This window comes from Tamandua tetradactyla, chromosome 6 (assembly GCF_023851605.1).
Source record: "Tamandua tetradactyla isolate mTamTet1 chromosome 6, mTamTet1.pri, whole genome shotgun sequence".
Taxonomy (NCBI): domain Eukaryota; kingdom Metazoa; phylum Chordata; class Mammalia; order Pilosa; family Myrmecophagidae; genus Tamandua; species Tamandua tetradactyla.
Window position 1 is genome coordinate 148,367,574 of NC_135332.1, and position 22,094 is coordinate 148,389,667.

Genomic DNA, 22,094 nt, shown 5'->3' on the forward strand with positions numbered 1-22,094 from the left:
GCTACACTTGTTATTTCCCTGAGGTGGGAAGAGATGCATACAATTGGCTCTCCTGTGTCAGGGTTGGTTCCTTTAGTAATGCATTGTTCTGTACACACAAATATTGTGCTACTGTTGCTTATTCAATAGAACTTGTACTTTTAAAAAGCATTTGAATTAGTTTTAAGGTAATGCTATTAACTATAAAAGATAAACCAAAATAATTTCTGTCACTCAACATGATAGAAGCTTATTTATCACCTACATGAAATCCACACTGGGGTGCCTGGTCAGTAAAGGGTTTATTTTCAAGTTCTCGCTCAGGGATCCAGGCCCCTTTTCTTTTGTGACTCCTTTATCCCCTAGGGTCTTGAGTGCAGAGCAAACAGATACAATATGAAAGTTTTTAATGATCATGGAAGTGGTAAAACATCACTTCCATTTATAATCTTTGGGCCACAGCATAGTCATGTGGCCATGGCTACCCCTAACTAAAGGAAGACTGGGAAATATAATTTCCCAAGAGGAAAAGCTAGCAAGCCTTTTCCATGACTTTCTAGTCCTGTGAGAATTACATAGATCAGCTTACACTTTTTCACCTTATTTCTTCTCTGACAATTATACACATTTTTAAACAGGCTGGCAATGGTTAGAGGCAGTCTAGTAAATTTTTTTTCTGTGCAGATTTAGCTGGGTCATATGAGCTTGGATTATGGTCTCATTAGCACTAGCCTTTAACAAATAATCCTTCTCTTTTCCAAATTACTCTATTATCCTTTTTTAGCCAAATGTCACCAAGTTTTATAGACTTTTAGATTCCTTTAAATTCTTCTTATATAAATTTAACATCATTTTGGTTTTTGCTTTCTTTGCCAATTCAGATGAGCTATTTGCCATTTTTGTGGTTTAAAAAGATTTGTACTTTTCTCAGTTTATTCTCCCTTTCAACCCCACTAAAGGTGTTTATGGAGTGGAATATCTGGTAATATGTGACAAATTTGGGACATTTGGGAGCATTCCATCTGTTGACGTTGTGCTCTATTACTTTAAACAATTGGCATATTTCGGGCTGAAGGCAATAGTACTTTATAACTTTGAATCCTATATGTCTTTGTATTTTCAGGGCCTAGATGTTTTTCATAATTATGACCTGAAAACTGGTAGACTTTTACCATTGAGATTTACAGGCATATACATTTCTAAGATATTTTTTAAACAGCATTCATAGTAAGATACAGTTGATAGTTAACTTATTTGGTTAAAGGGCTCCATTAGCAAGAGCCCTGAGATGAACACAAAATTTATTTAGACATTAGTCACTTCATAGCCAGTTATTAGAAAATCATCTCATAGTGTGTGCATAAAGTTCAAGATCACTTTATATATAAGCTATGTGTGCAAAGGGCTCCAAGTAAAAGCATCAGTTTCTTTATACAGCTTGAAGTGAAGCATTTAGGCTTCTTGAACTTTAAAGTTTAAGGAGTTATTCAAGAGTGGGAAGAAATGGTAAAAGAAGGAAAGAAATGTGTATTGGATGTTAGAATATGGGGATACTAGTGATGCCAGAGAACCCTGGGAGTTCCTGGATAAATCAAGACCTTAACCAAGGGCTGGCATTGGGAGGGATTTTGACTCAGTCACAGGAAATAATTCAAGGACTATCAGTATGTACAGCCAAGTACTTCAATAAGCTTGATGCTGGAGAGCCCCAGGAATTCTTGGTGTAGTTGAGACCTCCACTAAGGGCTGACGCCATGAAGGTTCTTGATTCAACTGCAGAAAAGAACTCAAAGACTAGTCAGTGTGTACAGCTAAAGAATCCAAAGGCTAGCCAGCGTGCACAGCTCAAAACTTTAATGCATAGCGAAAAGTACATTCTTGAAGAAAGATGCACAATGCATTCTCCAAAGGAGGAGAAGCAGTCCTAGTTCTGGATTCTTATATCATGAAGACTTGGAGGGGCCCTTCTCCCTTTAGCTATACTGATGAGGAATTGATGAGCTGCACTTTTTATTGGTTCTTTTCAGGTGCCAACCTGAATGAGGGCTAGGTGTGCAGGGGCTGGGTAGGTGTGTGCGTGTCAAAAGTAACTTTTTGTTATGGGTCTTAGGGCCACTTCCTCCTCCCTCCTCCCCTATCTAACCTGCCTCACTAGGAGCTAGCTGTTTAGGAGTGAACATAGGATGTAGTCAGGAGAGGAGCAGCCAGTGTGGATGGCCCAGAGAGTGTGGGAAGGATATTAATAAATAGAGAATCTTTAATAGGAATCAGGCACCATTCTGCACACCTTATAGTGGATTCATTTTAAATTCATAGCCACTAGTTATTATAAGCCCTATTTAACAGCTGAGGAAAATGGAGCCCATAGTGCTTTCTAGCCCTTTTCCCATCTTGGGCTACAAAGAAAATGATAGTATTTGTACAATGAGTAGTTCATACTGAGGTAAACTGTCAAGACTTATCATTGTCTTTGCAGGCCTTTCCTAGTCCCTCTGAAGGGCACATTTGCAACCCATTCAACATATCGATTTGGGAATGTCTGCCCTAAAACGAGTGGTTCTCAAACCTTACTTGCATCAGAATCACCTGCAGGGCTTGTTAAATCAGATTTCTGGGTCCCTCCCCAGGGTGCCTGATTCAGTAGGTTTCAGGTGAGACCTGAGAATATGCACTTCTGAGGAGTTCTGAGGTGGTATCTACGCTCTTGTACCAGGGATGTTCTTTGATAATGCTACTTCAGAAGAGGTTAAATAACCTGCTTAACTTGTGACAGATATGAAGCAGCAAAGGTTGTTTCTGCAGGTGATAGTGATTGATTAATTGTTTGTTCCACAAACTTTTTTCTATTACATAGGCAATTACCTGACACAAAGCACCTTATTCTTCAATACTGAGTGTGGCTTATTCCAAATACTCATAATTTAATATAAAATAGTATATTATCACTATGATGTTAATAAAATTTGTTTAAAATAAAACAGAAAAGTTAAAATTCAACTTTGTTTGTATTTTTATGTTATTTTGTGGTTCTGTATTTAGTGTCATTTTACTTTTTAAAAAATATCTGCAATACCAATAATTGTCACAAGATGGCAACAAAATGCTGAAGATTTTTTTGGTTGCCATTTGACCTGTCAGGTTTTGGAAGGTTAGATAGAATTGTATTGAATCTATATTCAAATTAATTATAGCAAAAAAATTTGAACTAGGTAGATTAATTTTTTTTAATTTGACGAAGATACTGTTATTTTTATGTTGAAGATGATTTCTCATAATAAAAATAACATAGGCACATGTATTGATATTATTGATGACCATTTCTTTTAGAATTAGATGAACATAAGTCTTTGTTTATTAATAACAGATATATTTTTATGGTATTTCCCTCATAGGGGCTTCAAAAGTATTTAAGTTAGCAAATTTATAAGGTCTTACCATTCTATGATTTATAAGGACTTATGCAAATTGAAATAGTCTTTGTCCTCAATAAGATGGGAATAAAAGAAATGTGTATACAATTCAGTGAGGGAAGAAACAAAAAATATTAAGGACAAGGCTGTATGATTCATATTATACAAGCAATATGAAGTGGAGTAATGGACAGTTAAACATATTTTAAATGGTATTTTACAAACATCCTTATACCAAACGTCATGTTAAGTATTTCTTTTACTGTGATTATATTGTTATAATTTATTTAAACTGTGAAAAAATGTTTAGCAACCTGAAGAGCTATGTCAGATTCTGTATTTGACATAAACAAAACATCATAAAACACTCACCTGAAATATGAACTCATTTTTATTTCACGATGATATATCTGAAAAAGATATTTTTCAGAAGAGGGTGGAAGGTTTTGTGGTCACACAGATATTAATTATAATATACTTAAATTCTTAAAGTCTGAAAAACATGTTAGAAGACTAAAGTGTCTACAAATTGTGAACAATTAATGTGTTTATCGAGGATCAAAAATATTCCTAGTATTATTATAGCCGTTAGTACCTATTTGAAAGAAATGAAAACGCCCCTCAGAAACTTATAGTTGATGATAGAAGATTAACCTAATATTAATAAATAATTTACTGGAAACCTAATGCCAAGTATTGTGCTAGACATTTTATGTAAATTATTTCTAATCTTTGACCCTCAAAATTTATAGCAAAATAAGTGTATTATACTCATTTCCTTTCTTGTCATTACGGCACCAAGTTTCATAGATGTGGAGGTTTAATATCTTGTTGAAGATTGTAAGGTTTGTAATCTTGAATTGGTATTTAAACACAGGTCTGTTTGACTTCAAAACCCATTTTATGGATACCATATCATGTTCCTCACTTGAGTCACAAAATAGCTGAAGAATATAAAACAGCTAGTCATTTAAACTAGTTTGTTATTTCACAGTCAGTGAAAATTTGTCTATTTCATTATGATTATTCTGAAAAAATTAAAGGAAAGAATAAATTGTATAATGGTAAAGTTACTCTAGATTACATATTAACTTCAGAAAAGTGTGTGTGCGTATAGATATTTATATTTTTGTTGTTGTTGTTGCTTGGATTGCCTCCTTTTTTGTTTGTGTTTTCTGAAATATTATTTCCTTTCCCTGTGTATTTATGTGTAGGTTATGTGGGTATGTAACTTGTGCCGAAAACAACAAGAAATCCTCACAAAATCAGGAGCGTGGTTCTATAATAGTGGATCTAACACGCCACAGCAAACTGATCAAAAGGGTCTCCGAGGACTGCGAAATGAAGAAGCGCCTCAAGAGAAGAAAGCAAAACTACATGAGCAGGCTCAGTTCCAAGGACCCTCAGGTGATTTCTCTGTACCTGCAGTGGAGAAGAGTCGATCTCATGGGCTCACAAGACAGGATTCTATTAAAAATGGGTCAGGAGTGAAGCACCAAATTACCAGTGACATGGCTTCTGACAGGTAAACATTTTGTTTGATCTTCAGGTAAACATAATATTTTTATTTTCATTCCAAACAGAAATAAAATTACATGAAATGTTTAAGTAACATGAGTTGTTTAAATGTAGTGTAAATGCTGAATGTGATTTCTATCATAGTTTTGAACTATTTTATGTTTGATGTGGGAGTTTCAGGTTATCAGATATATTTTCCATAATAAGAAAGATAAAGAAAACAGGGAATTTAGATAGGATGTTATTAGGAAAGATATGCTAAATGCTTTAAACTAGGAGCAATGGAAATGAAGAAGAAATGACACTTTACAGAGTTTGGATTGATGGGACTATCTGGAAGTAGGAGCTAAGGGTATGGGATAAATTGAGGATACCTGCAAGGGTTCTAGCTTTGGCTGGAGGTTGAAGTGGTTTTTCAAGCATGTAAAGACAGATGAAATAATAGGTTTGCAGGTAAGGATATCATGAGTTTGATATAACCATGGGCTAACTCATTACTAGTTTGGCTCAGTTATTTAGCTGTTCTATGGAGTTTATGTTCAAAGTGTTAGACTTTTAAAAACAGTGTTTATAGTCCTTTTTAGTTCTTATTTTCAATCTTTGGAAGAAGGAGAATGAAAATTTTTCATAGGTAACTTATTTTTCTATATCTTATTTCTCTAATGAAAAATTTTCATGGGTAACTTATTTTTCTATTCCTTATTTCTCTGTTCCATTAGAAAAGTCTGGTTTCTACTATTTCTATTGTCTAGAAGTGACAAATACCTTCTATGTGAGCAAATACTAAGTTGTGCATTTTTGGAAAAACAAATCTTTATTGTCTATAAGTGGCAATACGTTCTATGTGAGCAAATACTAAGTTGTGCATTTGTGGAAAAACAAATCTAAATTGTACTTTTAGGATATTTTTGAGCAGTCATTATAACAGGTAAGCCAACTAAGAACCACTTCAGATTGATGCATTCAACCATTTCCCCATTATATTGCTTTGTCTTGGGTGAAAAATAAAATTATGGCTGCACCATTTCATTTTTTGAATTGAAGAAATTTATGGAGTACCTTAAGGAAGCTAGTAAAAGTGAAAAAGAATATGGATCCTATCTTTGGGCAAAACAATGGTGGTTTCATGGTTGAAAGACTGTGTACCCATCTCAGTAAAAAACCTTAGGAATCCAAGAATTTTAAGATTAGAGGGCAATCTTAACGCATTCCACTTTACACAAAGATTTGAGTGCAGATAATTCATATGGAGGGAAATACTAGACACCACTTGTAGGGGAGCAGGAAATAATTCAGGTAAAGGAACAATACTGGGCGCATTAAAGAGCAGGTTACCGCTGTTGGCAACTGCATCTCAATCTTACTGGGACTTACAGGAGAAAGGGTAGAATTACCTCTGAGATATCCCTCAAAAAGGGCAAGGAAACGGGGTTATTTATCCATCAATTCTTCTTGTTTATTGGTTCAAAGCTGTTTCTGGGGTTGTTAACTCCCTGGAACTCACTGGCCAAGCATATTCTTGTGGCCAGAGTCTGTGGAAAGCAATATGTAGTGGTTCCTTTTTTATTCCCTTCTCTTTTGCCTGATGTCTTTGGCGGCTATCAATTAACTTATGTATTTTAATGACTCAAAGTATTTTGTAATTATATATTTTTCTGACCCTCACAGAAGTAAAATCAACAGCTCCTTTAGTTTATAAGAATTACTTTTAGTCAGGAAAGAAATTAGATTTTAACATCAAATTCGGTAGTTATGCATAGAAGATGGAATTGGTTATAATTTGCACAAACATATTCAGAAAATACTATCTTTTCAAAAATAATTAGACTCCTCTTATCATTGGCAATAAAGAGCATTTTCCTGTTCTTTAAAGCAAATTCTAAAGTTCATTTATAGTCGTACATATATGACCAATAATGAGCCCTTCAAATTTTTTTTCCTGGAGCAGAGGGTCAGCAGAGCCAAATCTGATTGGTGCTTGTTTATGTACATAAAGTTTTATTGGAACATATCTGTATCGATTCACTTACTTATTAACTATGGCTGCTGTGTCAGTCAGGGTTCTCTAGAGAAACGGAACCAACAGGAGAGATCTGTAAATATGAGATTTATAAAGGAGCCTCACGCAGCTGTGGGAATGGAAGAGTCCAAAATCTGTGGGGCAGGTTGTGAAGCTGTCAGCTCTGATGAAGGATCTGGACAAACTTCACAGGAGAAGTTTCTGGCTGAAGAAGCAGTGAAAGAGTCTTATTCCTTAAAAGCCTTCACCTAACTGGATTATCTCATTGTAGGAGATATGCCTTAGTTGATTGCTGATGTAATCAGTCACAGATGCAGTCAACTGACTTGTTGATTTAATATACCAGCCTTCCAGTTATCAACCAGCCACAAAATATCCTTGCAGCAATGGCCAGACCAGTGCTTGCCTGACCAGATGACTGGGTATAATCATTTGGCCAAGATGACACCAGAACCTAACCATCATAGCTGCTTTCGCACTACAAATCTAGTGTTGAGTAATTGTGACAGCGATCATATGGATCTGATAGCTTAAAATATTTACTACTTGATTCTTTACAGAAAAAGTTTTCCAAATTGTGTTTTAGAGAGTAATTATCTTAGGGCTGCTAAATTTTCTCCTTTAAATTTGCCCATATTCTTGTGTCATTTATTTAAATTATTTTAATTAAGCCTGCTTTCCTTTCTTGTTTCTCTCTCCTACCCCACTCCTGCCCTCTCCCATTTACCTCTCTGTGTCTCTCTTTCGTTTTACTTACCAGAATGGGTATTCTAGCAATATTTGAGTTGGGCAGTGAAATGGAGCTACTGATAAAGTATATAATTCCAGTTCAAAATATTATTTTTTTTCTTCAATATTATTCAGAAACAATGAGTCTCAACAAAGGGCAACTTCAGTTCAATTAATTTTGAATTTCTGTGGACCTAGAACTGTGTTTGAGAAATAGAAAAGTATGTTACATTTCCCTTTTTTAGAAAGCTTTAGATTAATCTTCTGGTACATGCTGTATTACATGCTGTAATTGTATTGATCTGTTTTATGACTTGGCTTCTCTCACAGTCTTAGCACTGTGCCTTGTAGGTAGGCACTTAGTTTTTATGGAATGAATGAATACCAACTTGGCTGTAGGCCTTAGTTTTGAGTAAACAAATATTTACTAAATTCATTTATTAAGAAATATTGTGAATGCTTATCAACTTAAATGCAAAATAGGAAATACATTTACACCAGCAGCAGAAATGTGAAGTACTTAAGGTATAAATCTAATAAAATATGTTCAGGGAATGGGTCACAGTGGCTCAGCAGGCAGAGTTGTCGCCTGCCGTGATGAAGACCCAGGTTTGATTCCTGGTGCCTGCCCATGCAAAAAAAAAAAGTATAGAATCTATATGCTGAAAACAATGAAACACTGATGAAAGAAGTGAAAGACCTAAATAAGTGGGTGATAAACTGTGTTCATGGGTTAGAAGACTTAATATTGTGAAGATGTCATTTCTCCCTAATGTGACTTATATATACAAATAGATTCTAAAATTCATATAGAAATGTAAAGGACTTTGGAATAACCGAAATAACTTTTAAATAGAGTAAAGTTACAGGCCTAACTACTTGATTTGAAGACATTATAAAATCTGTAGTAATCAAAACATTGTAATATTAGTATAAAGATTACAAATAGATTGATGCAACAGATCAGAGAGTCCAAATATAGATCCACACATATATTGACAAATGATTTTTGACAAAGTTGCAAAAATAATAGCGAAGAAAGGATAGTTTTTTCAACAAATGGTGGAGTAACAACTGGATATCCATATACAAAAAAAAGTTTGAAGCTTACATTTCACCATACTGAAAATGGGTCATGGACCTAAATGTAAAATGTAAAAGTATAAAATTTCTGAAAGAAAATATAGGAGAAAGTCACTGTGATCTTGATTTAGGCTAAAATAATAAAGTTTTTAGAAGGAAATATAGAATATCTTCATGATAGATTAGGCAATGATTTCTTAGATGATACACAGAAAGCACTAATCATAAAAGGAATAAAATGTCAAATTAGACTTCCTCAAAATAAAAATTTCAGTTCATCAAAAGTCACCAATAAGAAAATATATAAGCAAGCCAAAGATTTCAAGAAAATGATTTCAATGCATATAGCTGTAAGGAATTTATGAGGAACTCTTATAATTCAATAACAAAAATAAAAATAATCCAGTAAAAATGTTCAGAAATTGGAATATGCTCTTCGTAAAAGGAAATTCACAATGGCTAATAAACACAAGGGAGTATCTTTGTCCTTAGTCATTTGGGAAAAGCAAATCAAAACTATAAAGAGGTATTTCGATGCATCCACTAGGAAGGCTACAATTTGAAACAACAATCAAAGAATTTGGCAACGTGTTTGGACGTCTTAAACCTTGCTAACGGGAGTATAAAACATGTAATATAGTACAGGCGCTTGGGAAAAGGGTTTAACAGTTTCTTAGATACACTTATCTAGTGACTCAATCTTCTCCTAGGTATTTACCCAAGTGAAATGAAATTATATGTCTACAAAAATACTTGTACAATAATTTTTATAACAGTTTACCCGTAGTAGCCCCCAAATGGAGACCTACCCACATGTCCATCAGCAGGAGAATGGGTTATTTCTGTGTGCAGATTGTGGTATAGTCACATAAAAGTACTACTCATCAATTAAATGAATGGCCTTCTTACATGCTCGAGAACATGGATAAGTCTCAGAATCATTGTACTGAATGAGAGAAGTCAGACACAAAATATGTTCATATGAAGTTCAAGAAGAGACAAAAACAATTCTGTCAGAAGAAATCATCAGTGCTTGCTTTAAGAGAACTATACGGGGTGATGGAAATGTACTGTATCTTGAAAAGGATATGAATTACATGATTGTATGCATTTGCCAATAACTGTTACATTTAAGGTCTTTGTGCACTTCACTGAATGTGAGTTATACCTCAATAAAAAAAAATAGATAAAATACATACCTAACTGTTTGGCACATTTCTAAATTGCTGGTTTCATTGAAATTTTATTGGTACTAAATGCTTAAGATTTATTATGGAATTGAATCAGAAATAATGAATTCTTCTTCATAATCAATCTTTTCAACAATGGCTTTTTCCATTAGTTTCAGAGATGTCAGTATTTATAGAAGGCTGAATGGGTACGTAGGACCAAACCAGTTATACTTTGAATTTACTAGGTGTGAATTACACATGATTTTAGGACTATATAGCCTTTTTCTACAAGCTGTCTTATGAAACTGCAGCTTAATTCTCATGAACCTTATTTAGAGTAGTTATTTGAAATATATAATAAGAAAAAAATCAAACATGAAGATCAGAGAAATGAATGAAAAAGATGAAAAAGGCATTAAGTTTTAAAAAGGAATCAGTCAAAATGTAGTTAAGAAAGAGATTAAACTATGAAGAGTCAAGAAACTAGAAATGGTAAAAATTTCATGGTTGCCTTAGGAGAGAAGATAATCTTATTTTGGAAACAAATGGCTCATAAATTTAATTCCTAGGTGTTTCTTCATGGTGTTTTTCTTCTTTTGTGTATTATCTCCCCTATTCCATACACTTACTTCATGCCTTAGCCACTGAATTTCCTTTTCTTCTGGCAACCACTGTTATTAAGACTTAAAAAACATTCCCATGATTTCTTCTAATACTGTTATTATTTTACTGTTTACATGGTAAAATGATAATCTGTCTGGAACTTACTAGGGAAATATTTACGAGGTGCTGACCCAACCTTCTTTTTTTGTATTTGGATGGTACTCCTTTGTTCCATGACCATTTCTGGAATGAGCAATCTTTTCTTCCCACTGATTTGAGATATTCTATTATTTTCCTTGGCCTTCTGTAGCAAAGTACCACAGACTTGGTAGCTTAAAACAATAGAAATGTATTGTCTCTCAGCTTTAGAAGTTAGGAATCCAAAATCAAGATGTTAGCATGGGCCGTGCATCATCTGAAACACGTACTAGAATCCTTTACTTCTTCTAGTTCCTGGTATTTGCCGGCAATTCTTGGCATTACTTGATTTGTAAATGTATCACTCCAGTCGCTGCATCCTCTTCTTTACATGGCCTTCTCCCCTATGTTTGTCTCTGTTTCCTCTCCTCGTCTTATACAAACACCAATCATATTGGATGAAGGGCCCATCCTACTCTAATAGTGACCTCATTTTAACCTAATTCCATCTACAATGACTATTGCTATATGAGGTCACATACACAGATACTAGGATCAGAACATAACATTTCTTTCAGGGAGACACAATTCAACCCATAACAGATGCCATATTTATTATTTCTTGAGTTATTGGGTGTTAGGGTCTATTTATAAAACTTCTATTCCATTGATCTATCTGTGCAAAACATGTTTCTATTTTAAAAACCCCATTTCCATCACTTAACTTGAATTAGTAGTTGTTGAAAGCAAGAAACTTTACAACATGAGTTTTAGGAATACATTTATATTTATAGCTGTTTAACTGTCTTCTAGGTATATTAGATTATGCAGTGAGTGATGGGAAGGTAATGGGGGAGTGGGAATGTTATATTTTTACCAATAATAATTCTTTAAATTATATGGTTTGAATGCATGAGTAGCCAAGGTAAAAAAAATGAGAAAAGAAAAAGTAATTATGACTGAATTGAAGAATAAAAGAGCCTTTCCCAGTATCATATTGCTGGAAAAGTCATCAATAAGTGGAATTACAAGAGATCATGTCGGCTTTTGAGTAAGAATGAACATGCATTCTAATATTTGCCACCAGATGGCAAAATGGTTTAAATCTGTTACTGACTGCACTTGAACCAACCATCAAAGAAGGTTACAAACTATTAAGTGGCTTATGTTGGCATTTGAGAATGTGGAAAATAGGGCTTTCTCGTATAACATAATATTTCATTTGTAGGAATGATATTTATTCCTAAATGTTTATCTTTTGTTCAGAAATTGCCATGTGCCAGGCTTATATTTACAACTGTAGCTGCACAATCCTACCTTTTGTTCCACAAACACTTCAAAATCAAAATATTCAGAATCTGTGTGTATATTCCTTCTCGAAGTAGCTTCTTCTTTATCATTCCCTAGCCCAGCTGATTGCACCATCAATCATCTTGCTACTCAAGATACTTAAGTATCATTTTATCATTTTCTGGTATCTCTTTCCCTAGGCTCTCATAGTCAATAAATTAATTTTTTGTCAGTTCCATTTCTGTAGTGTTTCCTCTATTCAACCTTTCTTTACAATAAGGATGTTGTCATTGCCCTTGTTTAGGCAATTTTATTTCCTTTCTGGCTTCCTGTTTCTCAGCTTTATTGGCTTCTTTCCATTTTCTATTTTGTTTTCAGGATAATGATTTTAAGTATACCTTTGCTCATTTTTTATATGTCCCCATTTTGTACTTAAAATTTAATTCTTTAGAAACTAATGTTTAGTGAGTACCTACAATGTTCTAGGCTATGTGAGAAAAGTTTTAAGGCATTTAATTTTAATCTCCACAATGATGTTGTAAGGTGGGGTTTAAGATATGCTTTTTATCCTGACTTAGTTACCCAAGATCCGAGAGTTAGAAGTAGAGTTTCAATTGAAAAATAGTTTGTTTTTTTTTTAAACTCATGCCTGTCATTTATTTCTAAGGCTTTCTATTATGTCAAACCTCATCTCCCACTACTTTTCTTCCTTTCCTCCATGAGACTTATAATATAGTAACAGCAAATAACTTATTAATTAAAAAATAATTCATTTTCAAAAGTTCAAATATTTCCTTATACCATTTGTTTTATTTAGAATTCTATTCCAGCTAGGTATTACATTCATTCAATAAATATTTGAATGCTGACTTTTTTATGTGTTAAGGGTATAGCAATGAACAATATTTTCAAGAACACTCACAGAGAATATTTTTATTTGGGGAAGACCCACAAAAAAAATAAGAAATATCTAGTATTTTGGATAATATATAATTTGAGTTCTCTGTATTTGGTTGTACCGGCTATGGACGAAAGAACACCAGGGGGCACCATTCACTTAGATTTGAGTGGCACAAATTGGAGTTCTGTAACTGAGGCTCTGGTGACAAGTGCTATAGAAAAAAACAGTACAGGGGAGGAGGAATAAAAGGCTTTTTTTTTTTCTTTTAATGGGAAAGATAATCATTTTAAATAGGAAATTAGAGAGACCTTGCTTAACTCTGAATTAAGACCTGTAATATATGAAGAAACAAATCACGCAGATCTCTGGATGAAAAGCACTGTAGGCAGAGAAATAGCAAGAGCCAAAACCATTAAGTGAGGGTATGCCTTGGTCTGTTTGCCTAAGTCTTACTTATTCTTCAAAGTATGGCTCAAATGTTCCTGCTTACATGAAGCTGTCCCTTATTTTTTCCAGCAAGAATTATATTTTTGCTTACAAATGATTCCTTTATTATAGCATTAATTATACTGTCTGATGCTCATATGCTTGCTGAGGTTTCTTTCCCTCTTAATAAATTTTGAACCTCTTGAAGACATCCTGTCTTCAACATTTTTATGTCTACATACATGCGCCTATTTCGGGTTCTAAATAGTAGAAACTTGTTGAATATAAATTGAATTAGAATGAATTGAAATAAACTGCATCACTGAAAAGACTCATAGATAACCAATTATCTTTTCCACATATTTGATCTGTTACCACAACCCTATGTTTATAAAAATGGAATTCATGTACAGAATCTGATATTTTATTTTGTTTTATCTCTTAGCATTATTTTTTTCTAGTATCTTTGTGAAAACATGTCAACATGTATAAAATAAGTAAATTAATTTGGTTTCTACATAAAAAATTAAGCTCTAGTAAACTGTTGTTTCTCAGAAACTTGCAATGATGCTGTAACACTTTAAATGCTTCAGTATATATATATACATATATATATAGACATATATATATCTATATATATACATATATATAGATATATATAGATATATATATATAGATATATATATTCTTTTTTTTCATGGGCAGGCACCGGGAGTCTAACCTGGGTCTCCTGGCATGGCAGATGAGAACTCTACCTGCTAAGCCACCGTGGCCTGCCCTTCATATATTATTTAAAGAAATTCTTATACCTGTTTGCTTTCACCTGTACATTTTAGCTTCATTTCAAAGAATTTTCTTTAATATCCTGCTGTTTCATCTTATTCAATCTGTTTTTGGGTAGAAATTTGCAATGTCCCATATTGTCAGGGACTTGTTCCAGCATAATTACTAAAAGTACAACTTTCACTCTGAAAGTATCCTGGTTCAGACAATATATTACATGGATTCTTAGAGGCTTTCTGTGCAATATGTAGTGAAAATACTGTATAATATTTGTTAGATTTACTGAAAGAGGATGACTCAATGGAACTATATTGTAGAAAATATTACCTCAGGTACTTAGCCTAAACATTTGTTGAGTAGATGCTTTATTTATAACAGTATTTATGTGGAGGAATATAAAGACAATAGAAGATACTCTATGGTATAAGAATTTATAATCTAATAAGTAAGCCAGTTTGTTTATATTATGCTTTCTTTTTCTTTCTTTTCTACTTTCAAGTTTTGTACTTAAGATAATAGATGTATGCTATTTTAAGCTTCTAAGTTTGTGACAGTTTGTTTTTTAGAAGTATAAAACTAATATAGCATATTTCAAAATGAAGAAAAATTTATTGAGAGAAGTGGCATTATTTTAAATTTTTGCAAATCCCTTTAGTATCTGTTAGATAATGGCTAGATTCTGTTATCTCCTTCTGTAATCAATCTCTTGAAATACATTGTGTAGCCTCTGCAAAACTCCACTGTACAATCAGGAGATCATGAGAGTGAAAAAATAAACATCTTACTGTATTTATGAATACAGGTTTGATTTTGTAGATCTTATGAAAGTGTCCTGGGGACTTCCTGTAGTCACTCAACTACACTTTTGAGAACTGCTGAATTAAAGATTAATATTTAGTAGTCTTCTCCTCTGCCACCAAGAAAACATTTAATTATATATGGACAGTTATTTACAGTAACCTAAATTAGACTGAATTTTCAGTTTCCTTACTCTTTTTCACTTGATTTGTGGTTTGACTTGAGTTTATTTTGTAGTTTATTTATGTAGTTTATTTTGTAGTTTATTTTGTCATTCCTCATGCCAAGGAAGTGCAGAAAATCCTTGCTGACTTCAATTTCTGAAAGGAAGTTGTAGGAATATGTTTACCATATAATGGATTAGAACAGGTTTTCCTTGAAATGATCCTGACATCTTTTAACTGTAGGCTTAATCTGCAAAGATGCTGTACTCATTGAGAGATTTGGTGTAAAGTGCAAGGAGAGTTTTTAAATGCATTTTTATTCATTGGTAAGACATTTATAGAAATTGTCTCATTTCATTTTTAATTATGCATATTCATTTTTATATATGTGTATGTATATATGCATGCATTACATAATAATGGTACCCGTAAATGTTTTCTTGTGTTTTTGTATGATCTTTTATCCTTAGAAATCTGAAGAATGAATAAGTACCATGCATTTCAAGATAGCTCAATATATGATAAATCACTATTGTCTTAAGATTTGGGATGAAGTTTGTTGTTAAAAATATTAATATAGAATCATGTGGATTTCTTCATTAGTAATCTATGGCTACTCAACTTTTTCAAACTAAGACAGCAGAACTACATAGCTTGTAAAAATTGTTGATGTCTATAGTCAACTATTTTTCATGTCTATGAAACATATGTATATCTGAGAGTTGCTTGTATATGTATTACTTGACACAGTTGGAATTTTTGAGGTATGATTTGGAACTTGTCTGAAAGGCCTTTCAAGGTTGGTTTGAAGGTTATGGGTGGAACATTTCTCACTGAGCTTTCCTAATTACACAGTGCTTGAACTGGAAAATTAAACTTAGGGTGACCTTCCCTTCCCATACTGATGCAATCCCCATTTATTTTTTCCTTTAACTTCTTCTTTCTTTTGTATATACACCTGAATATTTTTGTCTGTTTCTTAGATATTATTTTAAACTTATTTTTCTTCAGTAATCTTTTAAAATTCATATTGAGCTTTCTATTTATCCAAACTAGTTAGCCACTTTTGTCTTCATTTTATTTCATAAAACTTGATAGGCAAATTTTAAAGTTATATCTCTCAGAAAAAGTTTATAATATTATTCACACAACCAAGATAACAAGACTTGAGAATCAGAATTGACTATAGGTAATCAAAATTGTGATGTCAAATAACTGGTTTTTTTCACTTGTGTATATATATCTGAAATTCAATTATATAAATTATTTGACACAGCTGAATGTTTTGAAAATGTATGTCTGGAAAGTGGTGAGAATCTGTTTCTCCTGGCCAAATTTATTTAATAAGAATTACAGTTACAGTATCAAGATGGCAGAATACAAAGCTTCAGTGCCCTGTCCCCCCATGAAAGGTTTGAATAACCAACAAGAACTAGTAGCAATAAGACTGCAGTTATAGAGTGAGTGCCAAATCAAGAAAAAGCCTACTATTTAAAAGCGGTAGGATCGTGTGATGCCCTGGTTGGTCCTTTTCCTCTCACCTCCCTAGCTTGGTGCAGACTGGCCCATGCTCCTAGTGTGGATCCCTGGTTCTAGTTACAGGGGGTGCAGAATAACCCTTGTGCACATACTGGGATCATGTATGTCTTGCACAATCTGTCTGGTGGAGGCCTGAAAGACTTGATGTCATAGAATTCGTCCTGCATGTAGAAGATAGCTCATAGAGCTCTGCTACAAAAAACTATAGGAGAGCAATCAAGACATGCCTGGAGCATGTGATTGCTGGACGTAGGACATATTATGCAGTGCCTGGGACTATGGAGAAACTGTTTTCTAGGGAAGAGGGGTATTTGGATGAGCTGTTGAAATGGAGGTATTCCTAGGGTCAAATATGCATGCCCAAGAAAAATGCATGCACAGTAAGGACAAGGCTGACACTATACTTTGGTCCAGAGCTATTCTCTAAATTCCTATGGATAAGCTCTGAAGGAGAATACTGGCAGGGGTCAATTTGCAGACTGGGAAAGGTGCTTTCTTTTTTCTCTTCATCTTTTCTTCCTCCCCCACCCCCTTCCTTCTTTCTTTCTTTCTTTCTTCTTGTTAGCTCCTGGGCACTCAAGGAATGGTCTGTCATAACATTGTCTAGATACAAGCTTAAGGAGCAGGTGCTTCAGGGTCTAAATTCCAGCTATAACATATTAAAATATTAAAATGTTCAGGTTTCAGCAAAAACATTAGAAAACATACAAAGAAACAAGAAGCAGTGTCTCAGGCAAAGGAGAAAATACTCATTAGAAACCATCAATGAGAAAGATCAAACCTGGAACATTCCAAATGAAGACGTTAAAAAAAATTGTCTTAAATATATTCAAAGAGCTGAAGAACATGGATGAATCACTAAAGGAAACCAGGAAAATGATAGATAAACAGAAAGACAATATAAATAGAGAGATGGATATTAAGAAAAGGAATCAAGCATAGCTGATAAACACAGTAACTGAAGTAAAAAATTCTTTATAGGAGTGTGACAGTAGACTGAAGTTGAGAGAAGTCAGTGAACTTGAAGATAAAACAATTGAAATTATTCAGTCTGAGGAGCAGAAAGAGGAAAGAGTGAAGAAAAGTGAATGGACTCTGAGAACCCATGTGACACTATCAAGTGTAACAATATTCTCATTGTGGGTGTCACAGAAAGAAAAGAAAGAAGGGAGCAGAGAGAATAGTCAAAGAAATAATGGCTGAAAAGTTCCCAAATTTAATGAAAGACATGAATATACACATCCAAGATGTTTACCCAACTGCAAACAGGATAAACTTAAATGAACCCATGCTACACCATGTTTTAACCAAACTATCAGATGCCAAAGATAAAGGGAAATTTTTGAAAGCTGTAAGAGCAATGTGTCACATATAAGGGCACTTTGGTAAGATTACATGCTGATTTGTCATTGGAGACCATGGATGTAAGATGGCAATGGAAAGACGTATTTAAAGTGCTGAAAGAAAAAAAGAATCACCAACTAAGAATTGTATATCCAGTAAAACTCTCTTTGAAAAATGAATGGGGAATTAAGACTTTACCTGATAAACAAAAGCTGAGGGGCTTCATCACCACTAGACAATGGGCTGAAGCCATGGATAACCATAAATACTATATTAATATGTAATATTATATTTTTAATTTGTAACTACATTTTTTACTTCACAGGATCTAAAAGGCAAAAACATAAAATATAATGATAAATAAAATGATGTTGGACTCTTAAATATAAATATGTGATTTGTGACAAGAACTAATATGTGTACTATTGAAGTTAAGCTGGTATCACAGCAAAGGAAATTGTTATAAATTTAGGATGTTAAATTTGTCCCATAGTAACTATGAATAAAATATCAGATAATATGTAAACTTACAGAGACAGAAAGTAAAGTACAGGTTACCAGGGGTGGAGGGAAGGGGCGGTGGGGGATGAATGTGAAATGAGTGTAGGGTTTCTGTTTGGGGTAAAGGGAAAGTTCTAGTAATAGATGGTGTTGAGGGTTCACTGAAACATTGTGAACGTGATTAAGCCCACTGAATGGTATGCTTGAGAGGGGAATATATGGGAAGATATGTGTTCTTACAATTAAAAAATAAATAGTAGAAATTAAAGAGATAATGTTGGTTAAATGCAGTATGTGATCCTGGATGGGATCTAAGAATGGAGGAGAAAGGGCTCAGAAAGACATCATTGGGACATAAGAAAAAATGGGAATATAGAATATAAGCTGTATATCAATGTTACATTTCTTGAAGTTGATAATTGCATTCTGGTGGTTACAAAAGTGTATATTCTTGTTCGAGGAAATATATATGGAAGTATTATTGTTCAAAGATTATATGTGTACAACCTGCTCTCTGATGTTCAGAAAATTAATAGATGGATGATAGAATTATATGGAAAATGCAGTAAAATGTTAAAATTGGTAGAGCTGGGTATCTGGGGGTGGTGTGGGGGTATGTTGGAGTTTTCTGTGTGGGTGTGTAAGTTTGTCTTATAAGTTTGAAATTATCACAAAGTAAAACATAAAGTAAAAAAGAATTAGAGTGTGGGAGTGGGAGAAGTATGCAGATTTGATTTTTTTCATTCCACCATTTCCCTCTTCTGCCTAAACATATTTTGATCCAGTGCATCTTCTTGTTTTATTCTCTCAAATAATATGCGATTTGGGGAGATATCTTTATGTCCAGGCTTAAATATTTTATTTGTATTTTTACAGTATCTTTTCTTTTTAATTCTGGGGAAACTTGTAAATTATAAAATTGATTTACATTTTAAATCAGGTGTCCCTAGTAGGTTACTGCATGACTGAGACACAATACTGCTATTTGAAGAGCACTAGTCTGTGTCAGAAGCTCTGGACTCTAGTTCTAACTTTGATGCCAAATCCTTGAACAAAAACAAGCAAAAAAGTTGAACAAAACAACACAACTCATTTGTCTTCTGTAAAATAAGGGACTTTGAATAATATTTAAAATGTGATAGGATACCATTAAAGGGTTTAGGTATAGGAGGAGCATGACAATATTTATATATAGTCATCATATTGTTTGGAGAATAGGTTGGAGGGACCAAGAATTGATGCAGAGAAAAGTGAGGAGGCTACTAAGTAGTCCTGGAGAAAGATATTGGTAGCTACTAGAATTGTAGTAGTGAGATGGAAAATGTTGGTTGATTTTGGCTTCATTTTGAAGATGAAGTTGACAGAACCTAATGATAGATTGGATATGTGTAGTGGAGTATGACAAAAAGAGAGAAATTAAGAATTAAGAATGACTCCTCAGTAAATCCTGGTGATGTTCTAAGATAGGAAATACTGGAGAAGAACAGATTTGGGTAAGGAATTCAAGAACTCTGTTTTGCCATATTATGTTTGAGAATTCCTTTTTCTTTTTGCTTTTTCTTTTGTCAAATATTTTATTCATCTTTTTATTAATAATGGATGTAGTAAGATATTAAGACCTGTTGAAAATGTATTTAAGGAACTAGATATGTATAAAATGTAATAAGGGAACTAAATATAAGTCTAAATCAGACTAATATTGCTCATTAGCTAGAAAACTGGTTAATGTTTTTACAAAGCAATAAACCATAAGTTGTAGGACTATGTTTTCCATAGATGGAAATTATTTGCATCTCAATTACACAAAAATGTACAAGCTAATATGTAGCTTCACTTAATCTGGAATCTTTAATCAAGATTCGTAACAGTCTCCTTGGCCTTATAATCATAAATAATCATCAACAGTTATTCTTGATGAGATGCTTTTTTGGCTTCTCTTTGGGTATGTCAAGTTGATAGATGGGAAGATGAGTCTGGTTCTAGGGGCACATCAGTTCAAAAGCAGTACATAAAGATGTTTAAAACTATGGGACCTAAGTCACCTAAGGAGAGCAAGTAGACTAGAGAACACAAAGGATTCACAACAGAGCCTTGACAGTCCAAATGTTTAGAGATCCCAGGGAAGAGGAAGAGCTGTTAGAGGACATTGAGAAGGAATTGCCACTGAGCAAGAGGAAATCAGGAAAATGTGCCTGAGAAACAAAGAGAAAAAATTGTTTAAGAGCCATGGAAAGCATAGCATCACTGTCAAATGCTAGAGAAAAGTCATGTTAAGTTAAGAATAGAGAATTTTATATTGAATTTGGCAACATGAATTTATTAGTTAACTTGACAAGAGTAATCTTAATGGGGTATTAGGAATGGGAACTTGGTTGGAATAGATTGAAAAGAGGATGTGGAATGAAGAAGCAAACATAGTAATTGTAGACAACTTCAAGAAATTTTGCTGTAAAGAGGAGCAGAAAAATGGGGCAGTACTTGGAAGGAGATATGGGGGTCAAGGGAGATTCTTTTAAGACAGAAGATAATATAGTGATAAAATCACTGGCAATATGATTGACATATAAGATAAACATTATTCATTCATCATTATAAGTATCTTTAGCACTAATTTTATTTCTAAAATTAAGTTGATAATAAGTAAGCTAAATATTTTAGGAAGGTAAGAAAAAGTGTAAGTGTAAGCTAGATGGAAAATTAATAAAATAGGTATTGTTTACATTATGCTTTCTTTTACTTTGTTTTCTTTCAAGTTTTGTGCTTAAGTACCTTCACTCATAAGTAGCTGTGATTTCGATTAAGCCTGATCTCTGTTTATTTCTAAATGCCAGATATTTCAAGTTGTATTTTTTAAATTGGTAGGATTGGATTGAAATATATGTAGATTTGCATGGGTTTATTTGCATGTCTTCTGTTTTTGCTGAACAAAGACTTAAGATTTTGTTTGCTTAACTTTGATGAGGTAGGAAGAGGAGTAGGTGAAGGAAGCATAGACAATGTTTCTGTCCAGGCCATCTTCATAGGCTGCATCTAGGTCCTATGGAGTGAATGTTTTCAGGCCAAAAGATTTATTTTCTGGAGAATGGTTTTGAAGCTCAGGGTCACAAGCAGTAATATTCCAAATTCCAGATGACAAAGTGTATAACACAGAGTTGATCATACCATTTTTTCTAACACACTTTTATTGGCTTCCAGGCCACCATTCTCTTCTGATTTTCCTTTTACCTCAATGGCTGCTCCTCCTCTCTCTCTTTTGCTGGCTTCTCCATCTTAAACTGACCACTTACTGTGGAACTTGGTTTCTTGATGCTCTTAGACCTCTTCCCTCCTTCCTTCCTTCATCCCTCACTCTCTCTGTTCCTTCCTTCTTGACTTATCATCTTCTCCCTCTCCCTCAAATTGCTCTTCCTTTAGCATTACCTCTGTCAGCAAAATTTAAGACTATCTGCTTGCTTACTTAAAAGAGAAAAATTTGAGAATCATTTTTAAACCCTCTTTTAACCTTCACATACCACTTACCACCTCAATTTCTAATCACTCACCAAACCCTGTTGATTCAATGTTTACCTTTGTAGTTTGTTCCTTTTTCTCTACCTTACTTTCATTGCTATAATCCAAGCCAACTATCTTTCTAAGACAACTGCATCAGCTTTCTAATTATCTCACTAATCAAGACAGGTAAAATTTTGATGTATT

General features: G+C 33.7%; 1 protein-coding gene across 16 annotated transcripts in view; it reads left to right on the forward strand.

The window, feature by feature from the left end:
* Positions 1–22,094, forward strand: part of RIMS2 (regulating synaptic membrane exocytosis 2) — a 757,916-nt gene that overhangs the window by 207,729 nt on the left and 528,093 nt on the right. For all 16 annotated transcript variants that reach the window (XR_013178386.1, XM_077167426.1, XM_077167432.1 and 13 more), the window contains one exon: positions 4,604–4,914. Coding sequence is in view for 15 of the 16 variants with exons in the window: in XM_077167426.1 (XP_077023541.1) it covers positions 4,604–4,914 (311 nt within the window). In the remaining variant the exon portion in view is untranslated. The remainder of the gene's footprint in view (positions 1–4,603; positions 4,915–22,094) is intronic.